Source organism: Ischnura elegans (assembly GCF_921293095.1).
Source record: "Ischnura elegans chromosome 13 unlocalized genomic scaffold, ioIscEleg1.1 SUPER_13_unloc_2, whole genome shotgun sequence".
Taxonomy (NCBI): domain Eukaryota; kingdom Metazoa; phylum Arthropoda; class Insecta; order Odonata; family Coenagrionidae; genus Ischnura; species Ischnura elegans.
Genome location: NW_025791658.1, coordinates 6,667,665 through 6,687,862, shown reverse-complemented (window position 1 = coordinate 6,687,862; position 20,198 = coordinate 6,667,665). Strand labels below are relative to the sequence as shown.

At 37.1% G+C, this 20,198-nt stretch overlaps 1 protein-coding gene across 1 annotated transcript in view; it reads left to right on the top strand.

Annotated features, from left to right (window-relative positions):
* Window positions 1-20,198, top strand: part of LOC124172762 — a 76,410-nt gene that overhangs the window by 17,764 nt on the left and 38,448 nt on the right. Inside the window, exons 3-6 of the mRNA XM_046552250.1 lie at window positions 4,276-4,443; window positions 4,544-4,711; window positions 6,769-6,841; window positions 9,162-10,099. Of these exons, the coding sequence (XP_046408206.1) occupies window positions 4,276-4,443; window positions 4,544-4,711; window positions 6,769-6,841; window positions 9,162-10,099 (1,347 nt within the window). The remainder of the gene's footprint in view (window positions 1-4,275; window positions 4,444-4,543; window positions 4,712-6,768; window positions 6,842-9,161; window positions 10,100-20,198) is intronic.

Sequence of the window (20,198 nt, the reverse complement as noted above, 5' to 3'; positions counted from 1 at the left end):
GAGGGAGATGGGCACGGCCAATTGACCATCATAAATGGTGTTATGGCCTTCATGATATGCTGTAATATGAGGGGTACAAGTGATTTTCTTTCTAAACGGAGTTAGGTACAGAAATTAATAAAAGAAATTTACAAAACTTGGTGGCCATGGGATACGAGTGAGCCTCTGTTCTGTGCTGACATGCATGGAGGGAAAATCATATGCACTACTAAATCGTATCTAGTTGATCTCATTTGTTTTGTGTGCGTAATTTTTGTACCTAACTGTGTATAGAAAAAAAAGTCACTTGTACCCCTTGGCTTCTAACATACTCATATTTAATTGTATACCGCCTAACATTTCAAAAATCCTTCTTCATCAAAGTTAGGAGTACCACTTATTTTATGAGACTTGGTGCTTTCCTGTTGCATGAAATGGATGAAATCTTACAGTTTTCTCTCCAGATGGGCTGTTCAGCCTGAGAAAACATTTCAATGGCTAACTCTTCCATCATCTGCTGGGCAGTGCTGAGTGCTGGATCAAAAATTTGTTGAGGTTTATATATCTTCTGTCTCTGCGTAAGGTCATTTCTGATGGTCCATCATCTATTTTGTCGTTGTTATTTTTTCTCGCCTTCTTAATAATTTTCAGAACCAGTTCCCATGCAAGGCTGATTGAGTATCCTGTATCACAGTTAAAGATTTTGTCTGTCAACCTTATCCCATAGTCTTACTCATCTGCATCAGAAAGGAATGACAATGGCAGATTCCACAATTTCTTGCCTGCTATTGTCTTTTCTTTCTGATACATCATGAAGGAGTTCCATCATGTTTTGCCAGACATGACTGATCTTACTCATCTGGTCTCAGTATCCACTTGATCTTCAAAGAAGTTTTGCATCACCAAAAGCAAGTTGATTTCACTATGTACTTCGACGGCTTACTTGTGGGAGTGAGCCAGTCTAATGCAATTCTTGTGCTCCTTAATGAGGGCTTCCATTGTCTGACAAGTCTTTCCAATACACACTTCACCACACTCGCAGGGGTTTAGGTATGCTCCTGGGGTCTTTAATTCAAGATAATCCTTGACTCCGGTTAGTTGACTCTTTAGTTTCCAAGGTGGCTTATTGATTGTCTCAATTTGATTTATTCCCAAAAACCTCGATATTTTCCTGGATATGAAGTGGATGAATGGGAAGGAAGGCCTCATGCCTGGTTTTTATTTATTTTCGATCCTACTAAGGACAGACATGTTTTCATTGAGGGGTTTCATAACCCGGTAACGCCTGAATTAAAAATTTTCTGCGATTTTTGTGGTAATCATATATTTTAATAAGAATGAAATTCTGAGTCATTCAGTGCAAATTTTATTCTTTTATCTCTAATAGTTACCGAGATACAGCCTGGTACCATATGGTACCGCTAGGCGTTTAAGGGGTCAAAAAATTGAAATTTGAAAAACTTTTCGGAAATCACATTTTTAAGCCAAAAACGTTAAATAATTATTACTTTCTGCAAAATACATTCATTTTCATCCAAAAATACGCTCAAATATCGATAATATTCAATTAATTATTAAATATTATTGCATATAAAATAGAAGTTACGTATAATTGACGTAGAAATCAAGAATAGCATGATTTTAGCGTTTCACTCAGTCGTTGCCGCACATGGAAATGAACAAAGCAGTCACTGCATTGCATTTCAAGCATTCTGTTCTTATTCTACTGGTTCAGTTTTCAGTAGCACACCGTCCCCGCTTGGGCTTGGATTTTATTTGTTGGTTGTGCCCGTCGAACCTATCAGGGGCACTGGAAAGAAGATAAGCCGCTGTCAGTTGAATGCGATCTTTGAAACATGAATCAATTATAAATCTATTTCTTTAGCCAAGTAGCCCATTCCAGTCGCACTTTGGTAAATTGAGCACGTCCTTGATATTTTAGGGGATCCTAGTATCCAGCTGTGATTATACTACTGGCCATCGGAAATCAAACTGAGTTATGATTTTTCAGGATTTCCCCATCAGCATCCATGCGTTGTGTGTCATTGCATCTAGAATCCAAGTAAAAATGAGCCACGACCATTTTGTCCCCCTCTGTTATTTTGTTGCCCTCACACTATCTTTCCCAATTCCTTTTTCGTAGGCTTTCACATTCCTGAGTTTTACGAAGTAACTATCTGAGCTATTGATGCCCCATACTTTCTAGCCAAACCTAATTAGTCTCCCCCGCATGAATTGCTAACAGCTATATCTTCCAAAAGAGAACATTATCGACTCATTCAAACTCAAGGACTGCTTTTCTCTGAAATATCCGCCGAATCTTTTTTTTGCAATGCCCATAAAAGGGCGCATTTTCCACATCTTATCTGACTTATCCACAGCGGTGTAATCACCGCAATGAATAAACCTACGAAGTTGTAGAAATCTATTACGTCTCATTGTGTAATAAACAAGATTATTTCTGGCGTTTAGTGCTGCCTCACAATAGTGCCTATGGGAGTCGTTTTATGCCAACTTATAAAAAGAATTGCAACAAATATTTTCAGTGCCTCATGTGTTATATTTGGGTCATAACAGTTGCAGAATTATACACACCTATTCGACTCTAACACTTAGTGTGTAAGGAAATTTTCTTCAAAGAACAGTTCAAATATTCTGTTTGGGGATGCTTCATGAAACAGTGAGTTGGTAATCAGGATTACGAGAAATCCTTTCGTGCTTTACGATCTCTTCATCATCAAAAACGCGTCCTTCCTGCCTATTTCTATACCTTTTGGGTGCTTTACGGCTCGGTAAAGTTTCAATACACTTTTTTAAATTCTTAGACATATCTTGAGATAAACTCAGCTGATTGTCCACCTTTTCGAACAACAACTTCAAATTCGAGCAAAATTGGCGTCCACTCGTTATTTCATTTTCCTCAGTCAGAAGGAAGGTATTCATCCTCTCTTTGCAGCAGCACATGCTATATTATAAGCAGTATGTGTAAGTTATTTCGGTTTTACTAGCAAATGAAAGTGTGAAAAGTATCGGAGTGTGATTGAGATACGATAGACAAAAATGAGGATTAGGCTGCTCTTGTCGAAGTGATGCCTGTCGCGTGGTCTTCTCTTGCCGCCAGCCGTCATTGAATTTTCCCCTTAGCAAGCCCGCTTATCCCCCCATCCCTTCATCCCCCCATACCCCCCAAGCCCATCATACCCCCTTCCTAATTGAGTACACGGATACTCTTCCTATTCATGTTTTTCTAAATAGCATTCAGGTATGCAATTATACCTCCCACTCCTTGAGCCCTCATGAGGGTACGAGATTCTGAAAAAATGCGGAAAATTTAGGGCCTTATGTACTTGGATGACGTCCTTATAACAAAAAAAATAATTTATGTATACATTTTATATGCGTTATAACATTTAAATAACGCAAAATTCATAATATAATTGATGAAAAATAAATAATTGTAAAATAAATAACTGTTAGAAAACGAAAACAACAGAAATATTCGTATTTACGCTTTCCGCCAAAACATGGTAGTGCAAGCGCCTAGCGGTACCATATGGTACCACCAAAATGTTTTGCATCATAACATCCCAAATTTTAGGCTCACATACAAAAACAATACTTTATATGAAATGTACATGTTATAACAATCATAATTACATAAAGACATCATCGTATTATGAGTACACAAGACGCAAGTAAAGAAAATCGAAATGCTTGCACTAAAAATTCCATTTTTTTCGCAAAGCTGAAAATTCTTAATTTTCAAACGGATCTAAATACGTTAATTTCAGCTTTAAAAAAGCAAACTTTTCGGGAAAATGTAAATAAAAACATTCTTATTATGTTTAAGCTCCCAAAAATCCAAATAAATTACAATGAGTGACAAAAAAGTTACGTTTAGCATTACGCTACTGGCTGGTACCATATGGTACCGCTAGGCGTTAACGGGATAAGAGCACTGTTTGCATTTTTGCTGTATCCATTCTGCGTAAATAGGTAATTTTTGCCGTTGTTTCAGTACATGATGAAATAGGTCTACTATATTGTGATCAAAGGGCATTCTCAGGAGCTTAAGCTTGCCCTTGGCGGGGGGGGATTGTTTGAAGAGGTTGTTACACAATGTCAAAGCTCATCATGATGTCCCTCTTTTGTTGACCATGCAGACAACTTTTGGCCCATCACTCAATGCCCTGAGGACAATGGCAGAGCTAGCCATTGAAGCATTGGCTCTACTGAATGACTTATTTGTTGATTGTAGTGGAGGTGAGCTGTTTATCACTTATACTTTCTCCGCAGAGCATCAAGGAAGAGAAGACAGCTGATGAAATGTCTGGGTCTTCTGCTGAAACAAAGGAATTCATTGGAGATTCAAGTGAAGGAACTTCACAGTTTGCATGCTCAGTTCAAAGGACTGAAATATACATTCCTTTGGAAGACTGCCAATTGCCCCAAGAGATTATGATGGTAAATTTTGTTCTCAATTGCAATGATACCACGGCATAACTGCCTTCAAATGAAAAAAATTCTGGGTTGTATGACAGAAGTGCTTTTACTTTCTCCACAGAGTATCAAAGAAGAGATGACGGATGACGACAATGCAGAGTCTTGTGCTGAGAATATAGAATGCATACAAGAAATGATTGTAGGAACTTCACCGATCGCGTGCTCAGCTCAAACGACTGAAGTATTCAATCCCGAGCAAGACTGCCAATTACCCACAGCCAATATTATGGTAAGTTCTATTCTCATCTGCAATTATACGGTAGTGTAATTGCCTTCAGTTGAACAAAATTCTGGGTTGCACTACAGAAGTGGGTTTTCCTAGAGTATACATATGCATTTGTAAGGGAAATCACCCTCAAATGTACGAAGACCAGTTGCACAACTTTTCCAGTGGTACAATATATAGGAAAACCCTTGATATCTTTATTTTTTTGCGCGTAAGTCAATTTTTTGTTGCATGACATCACTATTCTTCTGACATAGATGTCATTCATTCCATTGAGTAGGCCTGTGGTTAACTTTGTTTTGCCTACTTTCTAGGTAATAGTCTTTGCTATGCTAGAGAGCCGAAACACACGAATATTTTTTCACATAATTCGGACCTTGTTGTACAATCCTGCTAATCTTCTCACAGAAAGGTTGTTTATCCCATTCCTATAATAAATAAGACTGCCAATTATCCAGACCCAATATGTTTGTAAATTTTTGTCTTCATTATAGCCAAAAGTATTTCCTATAACAGGGCTGGGTCTCAAGGTTGCTTTTTATGTTTTTAGTCAATCGTGCAGCTTTACCTCAACTAAGGAATTTGCCTTGACTCCATTTTCATGCCTTTTGAAGCATGGAGCAAGCAGAGGAGCGAGATGTATGAAAATATACTCATTGAGTAGTTGGCTGTACAAAATAAATTAATCACTTGGATTATAAATGAGGGTGCTATGTCATCTGCATGATACCCTTGGATGTGTAAAAGCCCCTAGAAAAGTCAGCCAATGGTGCAGTAAGTTTGAATGGGGAACAGGCATGAAATTTGTTCATTGTGCTGCAAAGTCTCATTGTATAAACAGTTATTTCATGAGTCCAAATATTTAAGCCAAGTCTCTCCCATGACTCCAGAAACATCATAAAATGCTAATTATAAGTTCTGAAATATCGCTTGTAGTCACTTGACATGTAACACCTTGTGACTTCATCGCACGTTACACCGTTCACTTGGCTTAGGGATTACAGCCTTGATTGAAAGAGATCAAAGCAAAAAATCATCGTCAAGCTTTGTGGTAGTTATTCTAAGGACGAATTGATGTGAGACGGATTTCAGAAGGCACAATATGACAGTTTACCTGTGGTCAACTCGCTTATGGATGCTGATTTCCTGAAAAACCTTGATTGGTTCATTACTACCATGATGCTTGGAGTAGAAGCAAGGCAATGAGAATAAATGAAGTCAATGATAAAAATTGTATAAATGATTTCATGAATGGCACAGTATTGCTCAGTTTTAAAGTATACCAAGACTAGCCACGGTGGTAACTTATACGGGAGTCACCCGCAATGCACAATCGTGCGAAAGATCCACAGAGAAAAAATCATCCGCCCTGACCGGGATTCAAACCAGGATCCCCCGATTTCCGGGCGAGTGCTTTAGCCAGTTAAGCTACCGAGGCGTCTTTCTTCCCTGTGGATATTTGCGGACACTACGGGACTTTGTACCGGAAATTGGGGGATCTGGGTTCGAATCCCGGTCAAGGCGAATGATTTTTTCTCTGTGGATCTTTCACACGATTGTGCATTGCAGGTGACTCCCGTAAAAGTTACCACCGTGGCTAGTTCTGGTATACTTAAAAACTAGTCAAGAGCAAACACCTTTATGTGTTCTTCGTCCGGGCCTGCTCTCCGGCTGTGGCGCTGTGTGCACGACTTGGATTGCTAGTGGCATCATATGCCCTGCAGTCCAGCTACACCTTGTCCGGTAGTGTCCACAAATATCCACAGGGAAGAATGACGCCTCGGTAGCTTAACTGGCTAAAGCACTCGACCGGAAATTGGGGGATCCAGGTTCGAATCCCGGTCAAGGTGAATGATTTTTTCCCTGTGGATCTTTTGCACCGTATTGCTCAATTTAGAATGAACGTTATTCGAAGGCTGTCTCATTGTTGGAAGAAATTATAGTGTGTTCATTGCTGTGTATGTGTGGAAGAAAGTTCTATATTGTAAAAAAAATCTATTATTAATATAATGCTGATTCGTGTGTGCATTCATGATTAATATCTTGATTCTTATTTTCAGCCTACATTTACCAAGGATGAAAAACTGATTGATAATTCTAAAATGACCAATGACTCTATGACTGAGGCTACAGGTGAGTAAACTCTAGGGCTTGCAATTATATGTGTGGAGAGGTTGTTGTAGCTTTTTTGAAAGGGGAAGAACCTAAGTTAGTCATCCATGCGTAATTTTTGTTTTCTTGAGTTTACATGTCGTTTGAATAGGAGAGAATCTATTTCTTTTCTTTTGTGTACTTATCGATTTCTTATAATACAAAATTCAATATATTCCATGTATTGTTATAATTTCTTGTTACATTTATATAAAGCATAAGTTCATTTCGTCTAAAATCATTTGTTCTGTTGAAGTCTATTGGTTTTTAACTAGTTCGGCCATTGGCTTATAAAATTGCATTCATAATTTAGTGATATACAGTATTTATGGCAGTGAAAGATTCAAATGAGATCTCCACTTTAGTTGAGTCAATTTTTCTCCTTTACGACCTGTGTGGAGGAAAACGCACTTATTTCAAACTCAATTTTATGAAACAGAGCCAATCAGATGCATTTATACCACAGCCAAGATAAAAGGAAGACTATATGTATGTATTTTTTTTCTTCATCTCAGTGAAATGCGTGCATACATTAGTTTGTGTTCTGATCAATATTTGATTCACAGAAATAGAGTGAAAATTTCAAACAGACACTGTATTATTAATGAAAATGAAAAAGCAGGAGCAATTTCCACAATTTTACATTTATTAATAGTACCGGTTTCGCTTTTCAGCATCATCAGGTGCAGAAATATCAAGTGCGCTACGCTTAAATAGGAAGGTAGGAGGGGGTGGTGGGCGGTAAGGCGGGGGAAGGGAATGGAGGGAGGGTGTATAGTCACGGGGCTTGGGAAAACTGAGGATGGGGTTAGAGAGGAGTATGACAAATACACTAATTGTCCTTAATGTCTTCCTCCAAGGGGATGGTGGGAAGGCCCCTGGTACCCTCTCTGCTGGGTTCCAACGCTCCAGTCGCTCGGTCCGGTCAGCTACCCCTGGATGCAGCTACCCCTACCTCTCTAACCCCAGCACTTGATATATCTGTACCTGATGATGCTGAAAAGCGAAACCGGTAGTATTAATAAATGTAAAATTGTGGAAATTGCTCCTGCTTTTTCATTTTCATTATGTCACGTTTCCACTCCACCTCGCCTCAAACCTCAGACTATACTGTTTTATTAATTTATTTATGTGGGTTTAGCAACAGTGCTTGGTTTAGTTTAACAATAAAATCATGTCAGAAAATACCTTTTCATGGAAAAGAAGTGGATATTATATGGAATTCAAAACTTAACTCTATTAAATAATTTGATGTGGATATTGTACACCACATCTCAATTTTTATACCAAATAATAAAACTGAGGTGAAAGTGGTTAAATGTTTTCTGAGTCAGTTAAGAATTCATTTACAAAAGTTTAAAATCCCTATTATTGCTATATGGTTGTGTAGAATTTATCAGGAAGTTTGTTAATGATCCTGATGGATATCATGGTCAAAATGGAAAAATGTGATTGCGACCCTTATAACCTTATTTCTAAAATGGTCCACAAATTACAATATGAGGAAATAAATTAGATTTTTTTGACAAAATTTATTGTTTAATCTGACAAAGATGTGAATTTTGACTAGACTTGATTTTTTTCACAAAAAATGTGATGCGAATTTTAAAATAAAAATGCATGAATTTTTGCCCCTTCCATGGAGGTTTTGATATCAGTTGCTTAGTAATTAATGAAAAAATTTCGGTGCTGGTTTCAGAAGTAGTAGCTGCTAAAAGCAAACTTAAAATGGTAATCCGGAACAATTTCATGATTTAAGGAATTACCTTACTTATTGATTTAAAAATTTGTTCTTCTCTAGGAGGATAAAGTAATCACTCAATATTTCTATTGATGTAAATCCTAATTGCTACAAATTTTTATCATTTAAATTTATAAAAATAAATTTTCCATTAAAAAAATTGTGTATCCTAAAGTACTATGTAAAAGGAAATTTATTTGCCATTTTTAAATATCAACTTCCAGAAAAATAACAGTATGTATAACACAAAATCACCTATTACAAATTTTTGCCTCTCAAGTCAGCAAATTTTCAAAGGGTCTTCATTTCATTTTTCTTCAGCAATTTTAAGCTAGATTTATGATATATATTGATGCCTTCCTTTCCTTTTAACAAAAAAATTGTGACAATATTTAAATTACCGAAAAAGACTGACACCTTTTTTTACTTGTGTAGCAACCAGCAAAAAGATAAATTGAAAGGGCTATGTGTCTATCTATCAAATGTCTTTTAAAAATAAGATCAGTGATTCCTAGATTTCCAGTGTGACACTGAAGGTTTTGATGGGATTTTCTTTTCTAGGGCTGTCAACTTCTGGCAAAACGCTGTTGGAAACAGCATTAACTTCATGTATGCTGAAGGAAAGAAATGCAAGGATTGATCTTAGCTATGACTGCATTGTTCCATCAGTCTCAGTGACAGACACTCAATCCAAGACTGTAGTGTCCCGTGCGGGGGAAGGGAGGAATGTGATAGATGAAGATTTGGAAGAAGACAGTGCCCTTCATGCTGATAAGACAAGGTCTGACTCGATTCCTGATGATGGACAAAGTAATGTAGAAGACTCTCCAGATTACTTTTGCAGTGCCTGCGATATGTGTTTCGCTCATAAGGGCAGTCTTAAACGTCACATGCAGCGTAAGCACGGAGCAAGTGAAAGTCATTCATGCAGAATATGCGGCAAGTCTTTCCCTAAGATTACCAACCTCTATGAACACCTGCGTTCGCACGCAGGAGAGAAACCTTTTGCGTGCAATATTTGCGCAATGTCTTTCTCGAAAAAGTCCCTTCTCGATCTACACATGCGCAAGCACACCGGAGAAAAACCTTATTCGTGTAAATTTTGTTCCAAAAACTTTGCTCGTAGTAACAACCTCAAGGCACACATGCACATACACTCAGAAGTGAAACCTTTTCCGTGTAATGAATGCGCAAAGTCTTTCTCCACTAAGCGCGACCTCATGGTACACTCGCGAACACACACAGCAGAGAGACCATTTGAGTGCAGCCTTTGCGGCAAGTCCTTCAGTGTGAAGAATACCTTAATATTACATTTGCGGACCCACACGGGAGAGAAACCATATTCATGTAGCAAATGCGACAAGCGTTTCTCAAACAACAGTATACTGAACAAACACTTGCGTACACACACGAAAGAGTTTGTGTGTAATCATTGCGGTGAGTCTTTCTCTAGGAAGGACAGATACTTCGTACACATGTGCTCACACACAGAAGAGACCAATTGAATGCAAGAATCGCTGCAAGTCTTTCACTACGAGTTCTCATCTCACCAACTGCCGAGTAATTCCTAAACTTTCCACCAAAGCTGTCCTTGGTTCCCTTTGCTCGGCCTGGAACGCCCAGAGTGGCAATCAGCTTCATCAAATGGTGAAAGCCAGCAACTAATTGGAGTGGGATGCTGAATAAAATGCTTACAGGTTTTAACGGTTATCGAGACAACCATCCTTATGCAATTGAAGTAATTGTTAATGGAAATAGAAGATTCTGGATGAAGGGGAATTTTTTTATGGCTCTTATTGTGAAATAAAACAATATTATTGAAATTTTCGATCCATCGCCTATTTCTGCACTTATTGACGGAATAAAAAACCTCTCGCATCTCAGTTGATGAGGCTGGAATCCACCTGAGATCCAGAGACTGTGCATTAGTCATGTATTCCTTTAGCGATAGTAAACGAACATATTTCATAGCAACACAGAGAACATCATCTTAATTCCCTGCTAAATTTCCGGGTCCGACTGAAATGATAAATTACAGTTAATCTTTTCCAAGTGACACGACTTTTCAAAGTATAGAAAAATATTGTTTGGCGCATTACAAATTTCTCAAACTAACCAAGAGAGGATCCAATTTTTTATCATACCAGCAATATAATTGGCCCTCCTCACTATGAAAACGGTGGCATATATACCTTTTCTTACAAAAATGACAAGGTTTACTCTGAATATTGAAGTTAGTGACTTAAAAAATTTCAATTGCTATGTTTTGAGCATCTCTATTTAGAGTGGTTTCCAAATTTTTTTTCACAAATTGATCGGCGCCACTTTCGCCGTAGTTTGGAAATTTAATTTCGGTTTTTTCTCCTGCAATATTGTTTTAAACTATCATCAAATGGTAATGTATGTGGGACGTGTGCAATGTTTAATGCCACATGAGTTGTGCAGCTCATGCTGGAAAATAAATTCATGTCCAGAACTTCAATTTATTTTCTCTCGTTAATAGACCGATCCATCAAAGTGTATTCTCATACAATTTATGCAGTAGCATTCTTATGATAGTTAAGGAACATAAAATGTATAAAAGAGCTGCTGCTATGCAACTTAATATATTGCCACGCAAATCTAGTGTCACTGAATCAAAATTCAGTTTGATTTGGTGTAACTAGGAGACTGGTTTGTTGCAGTGCATCGCTTAAGAAAACATGAAACAAGACACCATAAGAATCAGGGAGTGAGTTGGCATAGTGGTAAAGCAGTGGATATTCACTGCAGTTACGAATGAATGTGGTGGTTCCAATCTGTCCAAGGGAATATTTTTAATGACACTAGGTGGCAGTAAGATATTTTTCTTATTCACTGTAACAGGTAAACTCCTCCGCTGTGGTTATAAAATTTGTATATTGAAAATTCATTTTATTTTCCGTGAAAGTTGTTATTTATTTCTCTCGAAGTCTCATTTGTGGCGGCAACCATTTGTTTGCAATATAATTGAATCAACTTGATTTTTTTGCCATTTTTATATCTTTTCTGCCATAAGAGTTAATTTTCTATTGCGTAGGGATGACGTAACGATTGATTATCAGTCTTAGTGGGAAGAAATGGGAGCATTTGGGAGGAAACTGTGCAAGCACTCCTCACCAGCTATGGTGGTGAATCATCCTTGTCTTATTGCTACTTAGCAAAAAGGTATAATATATGATCGGTGCTGAGTAGTACATATTTCTAATTCATATTTGAAATAAGTATGTGATTTGGTTTTTGTATTTCAAATACACAACCTGAGTGTATATTTTATTTTGTATTTCAAATATGTACAGAGCTTAGGTATTTTCCAACTCCAAAAACAATAATACATTTGTAAAATACTCTGAAGTAGCTCTGATATCACTTCCGTAGCATTTGCTTCAAAGATAACTTGTTTTTGTAAGAATCGATTCCTTCATATTTGCAACTATCCATAATGTGCCGCAGTTGTTATATTTTTTTTAAAGATTCTTTAGCTTCCACAGAAATGTATTTTATATTTTTTAAATGTATTTAAAATACTAATTTATAGTTCGTTTTTCTGACACCTAAGTCAAAGGTATTGGGAATTTTCCATTTTAAATACATTTGGAGTCGTACTTTGTATTTCAAATACATTTAAAGCCTGTATTTTGCCCATTCCTGTGTAATATAGTAATAATTTTATTGTCATTCAGACTTTACAGCAATAGACAACAATAAACATCTACAAATATTAAAACAGTATGCATTGTAGCTTTATGAAATTTGAGACAAGAACATTACACAAATACAAAACAATTTCCTTTACACATTGACAGCAATTATAAAAGACCAGCAATCCCTAGATTTTTGTTTCAAAAAATTCCTGCACGGAGTAAAACGGTCTTGTAACAAGCCAATCGAGTATTTTATTTTTTAAATTATCAGCAGGTATATCTACCATACTACATGGTAACTTGTTGTATATTCTCATCCCAATGCTCTTGCAGCTGTTAAAAGATGTGGATAACCTGTGGTATGGTAAATTTAATTTGTTTCTACTTCTTGTGTTATGACAGTGAATATTTTGTCCCTGAAGGAGATGAGGTAAATTATTCTTTGTATGTAATAAAACAGAGTAAATATGTAGATTAACGACTGTCAATATTTTAAGTTTGATGAATGAAGGCTTAGAGTGAGCTAATTTATCAGCGTACATCATAATAGGAATTACTTTCTTCTGCAATAGAGGGACTCCACGTTACCAAAGTTTTCAGTGATAGTTGGTGCCTAAAGAGGTGAGCACCATTGCTCCTAGGGTCCGTGGTCTCATTCCTGGTCTGTAGGAATTTTGGCCCTGGGCAATAACTGTGATAGTTCAACGCCCCTAACCTGTATCCGCCCAATGTAACAAAAATGTCACACCCTGTATCGCTCCACTGTAATGGCTCTTGCATCACTCGGGCACGGTATATTGTTGTTATTCATACTTTATTAGGAAGAGGAAGCTAAGTGTTTCAATTCAGGGTAAGAACTGTCAAGTTAGAGTGAAGACATCTTTTAAGCACTCCTGGTACTTAGGTGCCTTCCCTAGGTACTTAAAATGGACGTTCGCTTTGTGTAAGTATTTCATTTTTTTATTACCTATATACGCTACAGCGACAATTTTTTGTATATATCAACCTAATAATACAAAATTATTAATAAGACAATAACATGTTTGGTATTGCTTTCCATTTCTGTAATATTCTCTGATAAATTGTACGGTGACATAAATGTCACATTGGGCGGATCCCTATGCAAATCTTCAAAGTTGCGACTTTTATGCTCTAGTTAGAATAAATTGTAATTTAAACGTTTTTTCCTTTGCATTCTCGTCAAACGATTTAATATTTATCAATTAATTGGTAAATTCGCATTTATTAATTTTTATTCCGGTAATTACTTTTGAATTAAAAATTTTAATATTAGTGATATCGATAGCTCAGAGATATTACACTGGGTGAAGCCAAAGAACTTCCGGAAAATGAAGACTTAGACGAAATATAATCAATATACCTTGAGCCACCAGATACAGCAGTTGTCGCTGATGAGGACATTGTAGATGACCAGGCTGATAGACTTGTGGAAAATTTAATGGAAAGACAACTTCGGGCAAGAGTGGAGCTTGTTTTGCGGCTTGATAATGAAAATGCTAATGACTTTCAAAAGAAGTCCGGAAGAATTTCAGTACCTGTTACACTTAAGGAAAAGGATTCGAAGTCAACAAAGCTTACACCACTTCTCCAACAGAAAAAAGTAAAAAGAGAAGCAGCCACTTGGTGACAGGAAGGTCTTATCTATATAGTATAAAGACCACTTACGACCACTCACTCACCTATACAAATGTTTGGGGTGAACGAGACGAGATACGGCAAAAAGTCTAATGAAGACCCCTTCTAAAATTGTCTGAAACCCCAGGAAAAATTATGAAAACACTAAATTTACAATTATTTATCCGTCTATTCAATTAAAAGTGAGTATATGGATTAGTTCAAAAAATGGCCACCAAATTCCAATGGCGGCGCGGCAGTCATACAAACGAACAATCATAGCAACATATTTGTTTATGCAAACAAGAGGAGCTAAATTGGGAAAGAAGATAAAGGAATTAAAACGAAAAACTGATAAATATAAGGAAGGAAATTAAGAAAGTAATATTTGATGTGTATTTCTTTGCGTCTTCTTTCCGCAAGAACAAACATCTGTTTAAATCAAAGCGCATTCAAATCAAAAGCGGAGAAATATAAGGTAAGAAATTAGTTGTTGTTTTTGGTATATTACATCGAAAGTGTGGTGGTTATTAATTTCAAAGTTAACAAGTGCACTAAATGCCTATTTAGAAATATGATTCGTGCTGTTGCCTATAGTTCGTATCTTGTTGGCGATACACGATTGTATTAGAAAGACTTTCAAACGAGTCTTACATAATATAGGTAGGTAAAAATGATTACATTTTCATTTTTTGTGATGGTGATAACTTATTATTTTTGTTTACGTTCTTTTTTCCGTTAATGTCCTTTTTAATGTACAATGTTATCCGTGAGCTGCAAGAGAGAATAGGCAGTGAATAATACAATATGGAAGATAAGGGCAAATAAAGGTATTTCTTATTCAATTATTTGTCTTGCGAAAATCACGTTTCCTTGAGTGACTAAGTTCTACTGTAAAAATTATCGAAATCTTGACATTCACAATGTCTTGTACACCAAAGGCAGTGATCCGTTACTCACCAGATTTATTGCGCATTGCGTTGGATATTACAGCTGAGATATTTGTGTATCCCGATTCATTAAAACTTTAAATAGAGGTATTTCTGAAGTGAAATCATTCGCGATCACGATAAATAATATTTCGATAAAATTCGTTATACTAGCCCCAATTCATGCTAAGGCGCATTTGTTTCTAGATATTTATATTCAGTCCCAACGTAATTCGCTTACGAAGGGGAACAGCTGTTACATCTTATTCGTATATCAAGAATTTGGTTGAGTTTTGTGGAAAATAATTAATAAACGTGTTTTTCATTGTAATTCGTTAAGTGGTTATGTTATGATATTACGTATGCATTGGGTGTTACATTGGAACGTGGTCTCAACGTTTTTTGTGTTTGAATTGAATAAGTTAGAGAAACTCGTAGAAATTTATTTTCCTTTTTTAGCCCCTCAGAAAAACGTTTCTCTTTATAAATATTTACATTCATATTGTAGCCTACGTACCATGCGCTCGTTTTACGTGAAAGTGGAAATATTGCTTATACCTAAGCTAGCCAGCTTAAAAGTAAACGATCCTTAAGTAACAAGTAGCAAACAAAAAGTGTAAGACCTCCCACAGTGATCATAACAGGCCGCAGGCCTTTTTCGGGGGGGCCTAGGGGGGGCAGAGCCCCCCCATCGAGCTAAGCGAGTAATAAGATATAGGTTACCCCCTAGATCTTCCTGTATTGTGGGAAAAATCATGTGTACTATTTTTTTAAATGGTTTTTTTTTCGGATGACATTCTATTTTTTCTCACGGCAGAATCTGGTGATTATACTACGTTTATTGTTTTGTCACCTCCTAGTATCAGTATAGAGGAGATGAAAATTTTCATAGAAATTTTATTGTTATGGGGTTGTAACAGGGCTCCATTCAAGCGATGCTCCTGGGAAGATTCTTGGGATGTTTACAACTCAATGCTTGCCGTAGCCAAACAAAGGAATAGGTTCTTTATGATAAGTAAATGCTTTCACTGTGCAGACAATACGATGCCTGCCATGAAAGACAAATTGTGGGAGCTAGGCCCGTAGATCGCTATATTGAAAGCGCGTTTCAGGGGGATTTTTCCCACTGAGAAAACCCTCTTTTGACAGGAGTATGATTGCGTATTTTGGTATCCATCCTTGCATGCAATTCATTCGGCGGAAGACAATCAGTTTTGGTGGTGGTCGTGGATAATATTTTTCCTTGGCCTTTGTGTGTTGCTGTTCACAATCTGAAGCTATTCACAAGCAAAATCTGGTCCTTGCATGTCACAATCCAGAGTTCAGGCGTGTAATAGTGCAAACATAACTGGCCATACATCGATGCGAAGCCATGCGAAGTATAGCGGCATTGGTACTTCATTTTCAACAGAAGCAGACAATGATATATGTTACGATGCTAATAATCAATTAGTCCCTGTTTTACTAAATAAAATATGGGGTCGCCGTGCTGGAGAATATTGCGCTTCCGTCAAGTGCACTGCATGCGATATTTGTAATATGGACAAATGTTGCTTTTCCACTTTCCACTCAAAATGTTACGTATGCGCCAGCATTCAACTCTAAATCAACCTTGAGTTTATTTGAAACAACTTGTTTCACATTTCATTCAATATTACACTACATTACCCTCTTATGTGTTGTGGCAATATTTTTCTAATATATATTTATTTTATGTATTTTCCAAAATTGGGGAAATGCATGTTTAACTGTTTTCCTTATTAGCCATTAAAAAATATTATTTAAATGTACCTTCAACAAATCCATTGATTGTGTAAATTCAAGGTGCTGTGATTTCATAACACTCTTGATGAAAACTTTACATGAATTTAAAATAATTTTTCTTGATGTGTATTTGACAAGTTTATAATATAAACATAATAAATTTAAATATACCCCACATTTGTGAAATAATATTGAAAAAATCCAGAAAATTTGTACACTTTAAAACATCACACTTAACATCGAAAAATTTATGAATCGCGGGCAATGGAACTCTGAAAATTATTGCTAAATTTTCAATAATAGGCTTTAAATTTAAACAAAAGAATGTATGTAAATAATTATATGTACAAATAAATATATTTTTCTAGTTTTTTACCATTTAAATGAACTGTGCAGCTCGAATGCGAAAAATATTTTCTTTTTCTGAGGAAATACAACCTTGCACCGAAATAGACAACAGAATCGCCCAATGTGACATGTATGTCACAGCCTGTATCTCGGAAACTACACAACCGATCAGTGTAATATTTTCGGAGTGTAGTAAAAATGACACCTTTAGCATTCCCCTCGAAATGCAATTCTTAATCTCAAAAAAATATTTTTGGTGGATCCAGGTTTACCACCGTGGTAGGTTAATGATAAAATCGCATTAGTGTTTTGCCATTTAAAATTTCCACCACAATCCACATTTTATGAATTTTTGAACAAGCCTTCGTGTGAAATGTGACATTGAAATGAAATGACACCGGAAAATCTGCCGTAAAGTGTGAATAACAGTCGAACCTGGATGAGCCTGAAAGGAACTGCTTTGAGTCAAACTGGATTAGTGAGAAACAGTGAGACTCATTGCCATATCCCGACATTTCTTCCCTTCAAAGCCTCTATAAGTGAGAATATGAAAATCAACGGAGATTTCACTGAAAGATTTTTGGCAGACTTAATTCGGGGAGCAGGGTAGTTTCCTACATAAAAGAAAACGAAAGGCATTGATTGCGATTCGTTACCCACTCTTACTATATGAATAGTATACAAATTATTTGGTTTTACAAATCCCAGTTCAGGCGAATGGCTAAATGGTCAATTTTATCATCATTTGAAAAAGGCCAGATTGGCGCCCATGCGATGCCACTCCGCGTGACGTCACAGGGACCTAGGACCAGGGACCGAGTAGATGGGAATGATACATCGTCTGAGATTACCAATGCATGCATAAGGCATAGAGCTCAGGGAAACATGTCTTAATAATCACCTATTAAAACTGCCTAAGGTCTGAAAGTTTTCCTCGTTTGATAGGGTATTGATAATCCTTATTTAAGCCTAGCGCTACCTGCTAGCAGGGTACTCTGCTACCTTCTAGCATCCTGCGTCTTATCAGCGCCCAAAGCCTCGCCCCAAGGTCACCTCACTTGCGGCAGCGGGAACCAAAACGATTTCACACGGCGCTTTCCCGGCATTCCTACTTAGCCGTCGCGTTTTCGCGCGCTTGAAAATTTTAACTTTTCATTTATCGCGAAAAATAGATATCGTCATTTTAAAATCTAAATGCGTGAAATACGTACTCCAGGAGTAATAATCTTTCGATTCACGCATTTAAAAAATAATAGGAAGCCACCCTATTGTGTGTATTGCTGTCCGGCTCAATACGGAATGATGGGAAATCTATGTCACACTGAAACAGAGTTGCATATATTTTAGCTAGCGAAGACTTGAAGGGCACACGAGTTTAACTCACCCATCAATTTCTAGGTCATACATTTACGGAACTAAAGAGAGGAAGCTGGACAGTGGTATTATTTCGAAATAAATTTCAAAAGTTTCAATAGGGTGGTTTCCTATTATTTTTTTTATTGCCTAAATCGAAAGATTATTACTCATGGAGTACGTATTTCACGCTTTTAGATTTTTAAATGACAATATCTATTTTTCGCGATCAAATGAAAAGTGAAAATTTTCAAGCGCGCGAAAACGCGACGCCTAACTATGAATGCCGGGAAATCTCTCCGTACGTCGTATTTCTGGTTCCCCCTCCCGCCCGGTGAGGTGACCTTGAGGCGAGGCTTAGCGCTGATACGTCGCAGGATGCTAGCAGGTAGTTGATTACCATGCTAGCTGGTAGCGCTTAGCTTAAATAAGGATTATTAATACCTTATCAAACGAATAAAACTTTCCGACCTTGGCCAGTTTTAATAAGTGATTATTATGACATGTTTCCCTGAGCTCTGCGCCTCATGCATGCATTGGTAACCTCAGACGATGTATAACTCCTATCTTCTCCTATAGACACTAGGTCCCTGTGACGTCACGTGGAGTGGCATCGCATGGGCGCCAATCTGGCCCTTTTCAAATGAGGATAAAAATGGACCATTGCCATTCGTTTAAACCGGCATTTCTAAAACGAAATAATTTGTATATTATGAATACACTAATGGTGGGTAACGAATCGCAATTATTGCCTTTTGTTTTCTTTGATGAAGGACACTACCCTTTTGTTGCATCTTCGAATCCAGGGAATCAAGATATGTATTGTAGAGTTGTTTCAAAAAAGAAATATATATTTTTAAAAAGCTTATTAATAATGCCATAGGACAATCTTAAAGACATTAATGGATTCCCCTATATGAACATTGTTAATAATTAAAAGTTTATAAAGGGTATAGATAATTGCATGCGTAATGAGTAGGGTTGGACGGATCCAGAATTTTTTTCGGATCGGATCCTTGATTTTCGGAGCCGGATCTTTCGGATCGGATATTTTCGGATCCAAATGCATTTTCAAATTGCTGATGCTGAGATTCCCCCGACGATTGTTAAATCACTTGGGAAGAGTCACACTATGTGCCAGTCGTATTTTGCCTTTTTTATTTTCCACGGCTGAAATTATGCTACGTAACCTCTGCGAGAGCTTTCAAACAGAACGGTTCATGAGTAGGACAAGAATCGCATGCGATGGTGAAAATTTGAAGATAGAATCGGAACTCTTTCCAACATTATTGCATTGCATTTACTGAAGCTATCATTCAAAATTTCGGATCCAGATCCGATGTCTTCCGCGACTTTGGGTCTGATATATCCGATGAAGGGCAATACCCGCGAATATTTTGATCCGAGGTGTCCAATCCGACCATCCCTAAATAATAAGTTAATTAAGAATCCCCTGCGCTCTCCTCACCCTTCTCCCTTATTTGTGCCTCTATGAATGACACAGGTCTCTTCGGAACCATTTTAAGTGAGAATTTGGGTAATACAATAAACGCCGAGAAATAAGCGATGAGATAGTGCCGTTCCCTTGACCTCTCATTCATCAATGTGTTCGACAGCTCTCACGTTTTTCTCGTTATGCCTGTAAAAAATAAACCATTAGAGGTAGACTCAAACATTAGAGTTGCATACATTTTAGTTGACGTAGACTTCAAGTGTAAACGTTCTTCACGAGATTAACTCACCCATCAATTCCTATCACGCACTTTGACGGGACAAAATATAGGAACATGGACATCGGTTTTATTTCGAAGAAAATTTCAAGAGCCTAAATTGTTTAATCTTCGAATCCAGACAATCGCTATATGCTGCTGTAGTTTCAAAAAGGAAATGTATTTTCGTTCAGATTT